Source organism: Otolemur garnettii, unplaced genomic scaffold (genome assembly GCF_000181295.1).
Source record: "Otolemur garnettii isolate 467f Iridium unplaced genomic scaffold, OtoGar3 scaffold00020, whole genome shotgun sequence".
Taxonomy (NCBI): Eukaryota; Metazoa; Chordata; class Mammalia; order Primates; family Galagidae; genus Otolemur; species Otolemur garnettii.
This window is the reverse complement of record NW_003852415.1, coordinates 19,407,466-19,418,565: the sequence shown is the minus strand read 5'-3', so window position 1 is coordinate 19,418,565 and position 11,100 is coordinate 19,407,466. Positions and strand designations below refer to the sequence as shown.

The following is an 11,100-nucleotide window of genomic DNA, read 5'->3' as shown; positions in this document are numbered from 1 at the left end:
AATGCCACGGCACTCTGCCCAGGGGGACAGCTTGAGGCTCTGTCTCAAAAAAAAGAAAAATAAAGTCACAAAACAGCTGTAAGTATAACAGCAAAAATGGAAACCTTCTTCCCAGAAATTGTCACAGTTTACACATTAATTGCAATTATATGGGTTGCAATTTACCAAATTGAGGATCTTTAGCTTAATCAGGGCCTTTGATGATAAAGGGCAGCTGCCCTAATACAAATGACCAGCCCAGGACCAGGCAGGTCCCCAGTGAGTTCAGAACTGGTAGTCACAAATGAAAGGAACTGACAAGCTCATTGCCAAAGTAAGCTCTGGCAGTCTTACATTCAGAAGCTCTCATTTAAACGCTGAGCTGGCAAAGGATCACAGTAGAAGTGGCCAGACTTGCAATGGCTACAGAATTATACAAGAAGCACCTTTACAAATTTCTTCACTTTTTATATTCACCATAATACAGAATTATAAATATATAAAAATTATAAGTATATAAAAAACAATAGTCATTATTTCATCAATGTTACTTAGATCAATTTTTAATTTTTCTTAAAAATTAGGAACACATCATATTAAATAAACCATTAAGCATTCTATTAAGAGAGTTAACCATAACTAAAAGGCAAAAAACCCCCACCACCCACCCATTTTCCAAAATTCCAAGTTTTCTGTACAGTGAAACTCTGGTTATCATACTCCCAGGAAACACATTATCAGTGCTTTAAAGTTATCCAGACAACTAAGGTTTTTTTGTTTTTGTTTGTTTTGTTTTGTTTTTTATTGAATGGTAACTATGTACATTAATGACAAATGCATTTTCTACAAAAGTCCCTTTTCTTACTACAAGGCTTTCCCTCTGACTCTTTCAAATAGTTATTGGATAGGTAAGCAATAGATATGATTGCAATCCTTTTAATAGATTAGAAGACTCTGATAAGCAAGCAAGATAATGAAATTGACTAAAAGCACACAGTAGAAAGAGGGAAGAATTAAGAAAAGGTGCATGCTCCCAGGCTTCTAAAGCATCACTAATACCGTATACAACAGACAACGCACACAGCGTGAAGCACAACACTATAGACTATAGAGAGCAGCTCCAACATAACTGTTCCAACAGTTTAGTACAACATTTTGTAATAACTACTGATGATTTGTTAAATTGGGAGGCATGCTTACAGATTACTTCTTGTCTAACCTTCTAGCTTTAAAGACAGGACGAATCTCAGAGAGTTGATGTGATTAATTCCCCCCCCCCCCGAATCATAGAATCAGCCAGTGAATTAGAGCCTGATCTTCAATCTACATTTCTTACATTTTTCTGGCTGCAAATTTAAAAATCTTAGCTCCCCAGTCATAATTTCGACAAGAGTCCCCATGATAAGCCAAGAAGGGCAAAAGAGAGAATTTCTTGTTATATGTGTATTCTTCCTCCTTCCTCCAGCCCATTCTCCCCTTATAAGGGCCCGTGTCAGTGACATTCCTTTGGTAATAAAACAACATAAGATGATAGTATGGAAAACATCACAATTAAGTTTCAGTGTAAGAAAAGCTTTAGCCGCACAAAGTTTGATCAAGCCATTTGTTACAACAACAGTCTCCAAGCCCCTTGCTCAGCATCATATATATTCATAAATATTCATGTGTACACCTAAAAGTTTCAATTAAGTGCTCACCGTGTTGGCCGTGCTGTAGTAAAGGAACTAGATCCAGGAGAGTCACCAAAGTCACGTAGAGGCCTTGATAGTCCAAAGAAGGGTAGTCTGACAACTGAGCATCACGACTTTGCGGGCCGCGTTCTGAGGGAGCATCTCGCAGGACGCTGTAAAGGAGGGAGCGAGTAACAGTAGGGTTGATGGAACTGACCTGCGGTCTTAGAGATGGGGTGAGTGGGAATGGCACAGGAAAAAGACACATGGTCATGGGCACTGTCAAATTGGAGGCATCTTGGTTTTCCTTCTTCCCTGTGCGGGACAAAATGCTGTTGGGGGGACAAAGAAAAAAAAGAGACAACAAAGACACAAAGAACAGCACATTACATTGAAATGACACTCTAAAACAAATAATAAAACACCAGATACATCCCACATAAGATGCAATTGCCACGCCAGCAGGGTCTATCAATCTAGTACCGGTCACATAGCTTCGTGCTCAGAGATACTAATACATAGGAACGTAAGATTTACTTTGTGGGAGTTTCATTGCATCTCATGTGTTATCTGGTTAGTAAGGAGCAAAAATATAAAAATGCATGTTTCAGTGCCAAACCCATGTTTTGCAGTTTAGCAATTTGGTGAAGGAGAGGTTTCCTGGAAGGAAAGACAATGGCTTGATCTAATGAGTAAGGGCTCGTAGTCCTAATTGCAAGGAGCTTTCCAAGGAAAAGACGTTTTCAGTGAGACTGGCTTTATTAGGCAAACAGAAACTTGCAAAATAGAGGTATGGCACTTGCAGAAACATGTTTCAGCAAAGAATAAACATGTGTGTTTATTAAGAAAGTCTTAAAAATCACATGTTTATTGCATCAAAATAATGTCTATATGTATATTATGATACTGTTTCATGACATTCTGTCAGTATCATTTGAGATAATGAAGTTTAAACAGGCATATGAATTTAGAAATAATACATATTTCTAAAATGTTAGCTAAACTACATTGGAAAAGCTATAAAATAATATATAGTAGATGGTCCATAGCATATGTTTGTGAACTAATGGTAATGGTTATTTATGTGTGTTTTTTAATTTTGCATGTTGGGGAGGAAACATTTTATTTTATGAATACAAACAGTAGTTTATTAAATAGTTACCTTCAAAATTCTAAAGACTAAGCCAGCAGTATCTGTCATATAGCTGCACATCAGACAGTAAGATCTCATATGTTACTGCTGCTACTTACGTTATTATTCAACAAAACTCACTAAAAACTAGAGGAAAGATAATTTAGAAATTAAAAAAAAAAGTTTAGTGGGAATAAAAATAAATTCTAAAAATAAAGTGGTTTGCTTTTAGCCTTAATTTAAAACTAAAAACCTTTTAGTAAAAAGCAATAAAGCAGAAAAGTTGTTCATTTAAAAATAGAAGAGATTACTGCTTAGCCAAACGTTTAGGTTTTTTAACTTAGGTTAAACTATTTACCATTAAAGACAAGAACTATACATTATCGTAACTGCTGCACTTAGGAAGTGCTTTTATATAGTACACTTATATGTTAATCCAAATAGATAACAGTTTCTAAATGTTTCATTACATAAAAATAACTTTGTTGTACACTTACTCTATGTGCATCAAACATTACTAAGTTCTTAGTTAATGATACTACATTTACAATTTTACAGTGAAGTGAAGAATTGGTTAGTGTTAAGCATGCTTGCTATGTCAGCTTTACATTTATTTTTATTTATTCTTAGTGCAAAATAAGTTACAATGTAAGAAAAAATGACTACATGCTTTTTATTGTCCATGTGCCTAATTTACCTCGATTTCCTTTGTCTTCTGTTACCCAATGTCCAGGGAAAAACAATTGATAATAATAAAAATAATTTCAGAATAGTTATGTAATACTTCTAAGCAATAAATAACTTAAGATTTAGTGTATTGGTTTTACTTTAAAGGGATTTAGTTTACCTTTTTTTTCGTGTGTGATGTATTTGACTTTGTAAGTTATACCTTACAATGGGATAATATCAACGCTCCAGTTACCCCTGCCTGTCTACAGCTATTATGGCATCAGATTTTCCATCAGACTTTATTATTTTCTTATATAACTCAATTACTCCTAAGAGTACCACCTTTAAGTGTTATATCCTTGATAAACCCAGTCACCAACAATTGGTTTTAACCATGTAGTATTCTAATCCCACTGAAAATTGCTTTAGAATCACAATGGATATAAGTCTGATATCTTAATGTCCCAAACTTCAGTCCTACACGTACCTACCACCAGCAGAGTTTCCAAATTACAAGATGTAGCTCTTAGAGAAGTGGTATAAGAATAATAGCATTTTGCCTTAGAGGACAGAAATACCTGAGTATCATAAAGGAATGCTACCCTTAAATGCACTATCCTGACCAAATTTCTTGGTGGGGGAAATACATGTATAACACATTGGTTTGCAAATATACATTAGTACTTTTTTAAAGTTTGGCATAATTTAAAAAATGCTAGTCCAATCAGCTTTGGAGACCCTGCACTGGTATTTTTCCCTTCCTGTATACATGGGCTTCAAGTGATAGCAGAGACTGCTTCGTATATGCAGGGAGGGAAGAAAGTCAGCATCAAAACAGTAAAACTCCTCTCACGCTGCCTTTAGGTTGAATAACTAGGTGAGGTTGAGGGGAAAATGGCTGAAAATGAGTTATCCATGAAACCAGCTTTAAATTACCATTCATGTCTCAATGTAAGGAAATGTTTTCATTTGTGGAAAAACTTAAGAAGGGCTCATGAATAAATGTACAATGCATTGTGATTTTATGATGCTTTGTGAAGTTTATTCAGAAAAGAAAACACTTATTTCCCCAACCAAACTGTCTAATTTGGGAATGATAAGACCATTTGTCCCATCTGTAATTCTTTCCCAGAAGTCTGGAGACCCAACAACTGAAAAGAACATTAACCATGCCCTGCTCAGAAGAGTTCGACCCAGCAGCCAACTTTTCACCTTTCCTTTTCCCACTTGAGATAGTCTTTATGAAGTCTTTATAAAGCGCTGCCATCCAGCAAAAATAAGGCAAGAGGGAGGACCTCCATGGGAGTGGGGAAAGATGAGAAGTTGCCCTGTGGTATTTATAGCACAAAAAATTAACATGTCAAATTAGCCTCCTGTAAAACTATGAATTTTGACATTTGAGTTGAATCTATGCATTAAACAAAATTTCCTTGATTATGCTATGCTCTAAAGCTACCCAGTGGACTTCGTATCAATAATTGGAAGAATATTTGTTTTTCTTCCTGAGCAATTAGAAATTGGTATTAGATATTCTTCTAATTTCCTCTTAAGCAACTAGAAATTAGTACCAGGCTAAGACTAGTATCCCTTTTAAAAATATATTAAACATTTTTCAAATAGTTAGTATAAGCAGCTTTCCCTAAATGTAATTTATTTTTTTTAAATTTTGCATGCTAGCCACCTGAACAGCAGCAGAAGAGAGAGCTGGGAGAAGGAATTGCTAAAGAATGTTTGACCTCAGAAGAAGCCTGGGGGCCCTCCAGTGTTCTGCCAGGTTAAAGGCAAGATCCTTATAGACCTCAGATGTTTAGGGTCAAAGAAGGCTTTCAACATAAAATGAACAGACTCCCCTGTAGCAGTGAGGGGAGATTAAGCAAGATAAACTCGGTAGTTGCTTCTAATGCTAAAAGCAAATGAAAAGCTAAAGTTGTGTGCAAACTGTGTGTCCATTGCAAAACTTAGGTACCTGCTATATTAAAACAAGAACAAGTGAGCACTCAGATGTAATTTTACCCAAGACCTCAGATTATTACTAGATTAAGTGAAGTGCTCTAGAAGGGTTCCTATGTTGGATGAAATTTGGACTAAAGTCAATTCTATTTAATCGAATCTATCGATCCTCTCTATCAGTCTAACCTTGCTCTAGGCAAGAGACCGGCAAGTTAAATAACACCTAGGACTCACCTTCCCCTACCAGAGTTTATGGAATATCCATGAACACTAAGGTGACTCTAATTACGAAGTGGACATATATGAACCTCATCAACTATGGTAACATAATCTCTCCCTTCCTGTGGATTAAAGTAACTAAGGTTCAACATCTTCTAGGCTAATCTCTGCCCTTCAAAATAGGTATAAAATTCCACTGAAATCCGTAAGAGTTAATACATGTGTGAATACCAGAGGACTATTACTCTAAGACCACAATTCTGACTCAGATGAGGCTGCTAAAATTTCAAGTTGCATATTTTAACCAAAAAAAAAAAATCATTTTTAACTTCACTGAGAATATCCAAATAAAAAGACAAAGGGCTACTTTCTAAGAATTCGTCTTTAACTCTTCTGGTTTCATTCCAAGAAAGTGAGTTCTGAAAGCAAGAAGTGCTTTTGAATGTAAAAATTATATCAAATGCTTTATATTTAACATAATTATTGCATCAAATATAATTGTTATATATTGTTTAGTAACAATATATAACAATTTTAAACAATACGTCATAACTTTTAGTGGAAAAATCTTGTTCATAATAGAAAATGGTACTGTCAATAATCTTGGACACCAGATACTTAGACCACCCTATTTGTCTTGAATTTTCTAAAAGCATAAATAAAATGAAGCAGTATGTGCAAACACAATTGTTATGGATGTAGATATCAATGGTTCTATATTTTTGCATTAAAAAAAAAAAAAGCAGGGTAGGCAAAAAAGAACACGAATTAGGTTCAGCCCAGCAGTTGAACCTGTAAGTGTTAAGATTCAACCTCTGACGTACGTGTTACCTTCCTGGTGTCGTTTTTCTCATTCACTCCATTATGTGTGTCCTGTTCACTGTAATCCATCAACTCCGCTCCAACCTGCTATCCACAATTAATTACTGGGTGGAAGGCAGAACTGAAACATGTGGAAATTGAAAGACTGTCCACATCATCTCAGTGCAGCTCAATTTAACTTCCAAAAAGATGACAAATCTTTGTACTAAGTGCTCCCTTTCTTCTCTTAATCTCAAAGAAAGCCAAAACTGCTCTACAGACTCATAATGGGTGCTGCCATTCTCTAAGGCCAACCAAGATGGGGCTAAAAGAAGTATCCTTGGAAGATGATCAGTAGGACTAAGAAGAAGCCGTGCAACGTAACTGTTGAGATCATCTGCTGTGGATTAGAAGCACCAGGGTCAAATCCTGGTTCCACTATTGATCTCCAATTCCAAGATAAGCAACTGCAAATAACTTATTTAATCACTTCTGTGACTTAGTTTCATTACCTGCAAAATGGGTATAACAATACACTTGTCTCACAGAAATATTATGAGGGATTATATAAGATGATGCATTGAAAGCTCTTGATACATATAATTATTATAGTGTAATACTGTTATGGTCTAATAATACTATTGTTAATATTATCATTAGTAGTAGTTGCTGATGTTACCTCCCTTTGAAAATGAATTCAGTTCAGAAGCATAAATTTCCAGCAGGACACTTGAACAAACTATGTTATACCAGTTTCACCATTAAAATGCTATCACTCATGATCATATCCTAATGATCCACTGCTCAAGAAAATGGAATCTTCATGTCTTGCAAACATGACTTAGGTATCCTAAATTTCTTCACTTTCAGGCACATTACTAAGCAGCAAGCTATGAAATGCCAGCTAGGATGTTATAGTTTCTTTGCAAATGGAATTCAGAACTTCCTAGCAAAAAAAGTGACTCTTACTTCAAGAACTTTCAGAATTTGTGATAAAGAAAAGTGGTTCCTATTGAGAACCCTGACCTCAAAGACAAAAAGAGAATTCAGGAGAATAAAATCAGATGCCTTGGTTCGTAAACTGGACTAATTATTCCCCAGCTGTTTGAAAGAAGGGATATCCTGTAATAGGGTCAGACCTTAGTATAGAAGTGGGAGATCTATGAAGCAGCTAAACAGAATTCCTCTGATACAGAACAAAGACATCAAGGATTCTACAGGAAAAGAGATATTACAAAAAATAAGGAGGACAGAGAGATAGTAAAACTGCAAAAGGTTAGCAGCTGATTTAATCACATAAAGCTTCTTTCTGCAAAGCATTCAGCCTGGCCACGGCAAAGCCGCACGTGGCTGGAACTCTAGTGCCACTAGTCATTTGGAACTTGTGTTTTTCTCCTAAAACCCATCTTAACAAAACTTTTCCTGCTACATAGCTAAAAGAAACAGTACCAAGATGATTTATGCAATTCCAAAACTGGATTTGAAGTGAGCAGCTCATGGTAACGCAAGAGAACAAGCCTTAGATTTTAATGGAAAGTAAAAATGTTCTTCTGACTTCTTCGATGTTATTACAAAACAATGACAATGTCAAAACAATTAGGCCTTTTCTTGAAAGGCTCATCTTTATTCCGTTTTCCAAATGAGATGTGTGAAGTACATGTCCTGTCTCTAACTTACAGTAAAAGTAGACAGTAGAAAAAGAGCTCCTATGTTTTGTTTCCTTGTCCTCCATAGAATTCCAATTATCAATTGCAAAGCATATTGAATGAACACTGGAAGTGTTACCAGGGTGAAAAATAACTGTTATTACCATGCATTGCGCTTTTGGAAATAGAAAATACTAACGATGAACCTAAAATGCCACATGATTCTGGTTTCCTTTTCAATGAAAAATTTTTCCTATTCTTAATTTTAAGCAACGTAAGCTCTCAAACATAGAACTTTCATCATTGTTGAGATTTCTCAAAAAAAAAACATTCAACTGAGAAAAGCAGGCAGAAGCCAGACGATCCATTTTTTTTTTTTTCCAGTTAGGCCTGAGATCTGATCTGCTATATACACCCAGAGAACCTGAGTCCAGACTCTTCTGGCAGAGCACTAGAAAGGTAAGGCCCTTTAAAACGTTCAAGTCAATAAATAACCCCCACCAAAATTCATCAATACTACCTAATAGTTCTCTCAAAGTAGAGGATATTTTAAAGCTTACCTTAACAAGGTCTGAGAAAAGTATTTCAAGGTGTTTGCAATATCTGTTCCTGATGGGACAGGATAAATGTTGTGAAGAACCCGGTTGTGATATTCCTGCAAGTACCGGATCTTGGAAGCAACTAGATAAAAGCAAAAGAAAAAAAAAAAAAAAAAAGGAAGAATCATCTTGTAATATGTATTAGGCATACAGTTATTTTTAAAAATGATTACATACAGAAATTTAATCAGTATTTTAAGGAACATATGTAAATGTTTAATGGAATTCCATGATAGAAACAATTACCAAAAAAAACTTTTAAGACCTAATTGTATTCAGCACATTGAATTATTGTTCGTTAGCTGGCTTAATAGCCTATTCACAAATTAGCTGTTGCTTTTTTTATCACAAGGAAAAGGAGTACTCCAAATCGTTTTCTAATCACCCGCAGTTAGCTTATTATTAGCAAAATAATAATACATATAAATCTCTCTTGCCAGAGAATTATATTTAATATTGCTTAACTAAAAGTGAAGACGAAAACTCAAAAGTCTTTCAACACCACTCTAAAAATCCTAAAATATAGAGTCCATTGCAAAATGGCATCATTTGAAACCAGATTTTTAACTCAATATGTCATCATGAAAACATGCTTAGTTAATGCTTGAACTGTGAGAATATTTTAAGAGTAGAATAATGTAGTGAGTATTCAGTAAGAATACAATGATTTTGTGGAAATAAAAACCTTTTTCTACAATGTTACATTTTTCTTCCCCCAAATTTCATATATCAGGGGCTTTCTAATAGCTTTCTGAGCATGGCTGCCCAGATCTTCTCAAGATTCAGGAGGGACTAAAGAGGTTCATTTACCCTCCTAGACCTACCTGGATTTACCAGCATTGTCCACATTCCTGACCTGACCTTTGACCTGGCTGTAGTGAAGGGCCCCGTTCTAGTCATTCCTCTTTGCAAATCCCAAGGAGCCATGATGATCAACGTTTCTCTGGTCTCCTCTTCCACAGAGTTCTCAATAATGTCCATTTGTCCTTTCAATCTTTAAGGCTATCAAGGGAGCCTTTTAGGTGGGATGGCTCACTGTCAGCAGTTAACAGAAGACATATCAAGTCCTGGAGAAGCCCAAGGGAATGCATGCGCTCCTAGAGGCATTCTAACTGAAAGGCTGGTGTAAGCAGCTTAAAATCGAAATGCTCTTGATAGGTGTGGGACATAGAATCACAGAACAATAAAATATCAGAACTGGAAGGGCCTTAGAGACCTTTTCCCATAACCACTTCATTTTAAAGATGGGGAAAATGAGGCACACAGGTGGTCAATGGCAGAGCTAGACTAGCATTTAGATTTCCGGACTCCCAATCCAGTGCTTTTTCCATTATGACACAATCTAGAACACAACTCTGAAATAAAACCAACCCAAAGATAGCAAATGTTCATTCCATGGCATCACAGCAATTTTGAGAGATTATTAGGTTTCAATCCCAGATTCTAAATTTTGCATATTCCGTTTATTTGATTTGTCTTTCCTCCCTTCTACTACCTGAACTATTTCCATAATATGGTTTAGCATTTTCCCAAAGATATAAGTCTGGGTTGCATAATACTTTGAGTTTGTATAGCATATCACAGCTCCTAAGAAATCTACACGTTTATAACCACTATCTTCATTAACCTCATAAGTGTTCAGTCATAATTAATTTTTCCTCAGATGAGGTATAAATAGATGACATTGAAAATGTTTCAATACATAATCTACAAAAATCCATTTCCTTTTCAGTGGTTTTGATCTGCTGTTCACAATTTTCTAAGCCACTTTACAAAGAATCCCCACATTCACACATAGTTCCAAGTTTCAAATGTCTAAACTATAGGCTAGGCCGACATATATTTTCTGCTCACCCACCATCAGGGCAATGCTTTGTTACTGTGACTTTTCTCAAGTTTTAATATTCAGCAGGTTTCTGGAGAGTATTTCAGGAAATACCATTAATCATTCCACCGCCTAAAAAGGGACTGGATGACAGCACAGGCTGTGGACAATAAGTTCAAATAAGGAAACATAAGTCACCACGGATCCCCCAACTCGATGGCTTTTTCATAACTCCAGAGCTATAAAACTGTCACTACGCAATGATTACAAGCATTCAAAAATGCTTGTGAAATGAATGGATAGGCATTCAAGAACTATTCTTTTCGTTAAAATGCAGAATGGCTTCTTTCAACAGGTGCCCAGACATGATCAGGAAAGCAGAGACCGAAGTCACTTCCTTCTTTGAGATCGTTGAACACTTTACTAAAGGCGCATAAAATTGTCTTTATTTACTTACCTATTTATTTGTTTATACCAGGTTGTAAATCTCTTGAAAGCAGAAACTGTTTCTTTTTTTTTTTTTTTTTTGAAACAGAGCCTCAAGCTATCCCCCTGGGTAGAGTGCCATGGCATCACAGCTCACAGCAACCTCCAACTCCTGGGCTCAAGC

General features: G+C 35.9%; 1 protein-coding gene across 2 annotated transcripts in view; it reads right to left on the bottom strand.

Moving 5' to 3' along the window:
* Window positions 1–11,100, bottom strand: part of UNC79 (unc-79 homolog, NALCN channel complex subunit) — a 249,721-nt gene that overhangs the window by 197,101 nt on the left and 41,520 nt on the right. The window contains exons 2-3 of one of the 2 annotated variants that reach the window (XM_023511544.1): window positions 8,627–8,747; window positions 1,677–1,981 (exon numbers count right to left, since the gene is read on the bottom strand). In XM_023511544.1, the coding sequence (XP_023367312.1) occupies window positions 1,677–1,981; window positions 8,627–8,747 (426 nt within the window). Of the gene's footprint in view, window positions 1–1,676; window positions 1,982–8,626; window positions 8,748–11,100 lie in introns of those variants that run through there. The other variant, XM_003787004.2, reaches the window with a different exon arrangement.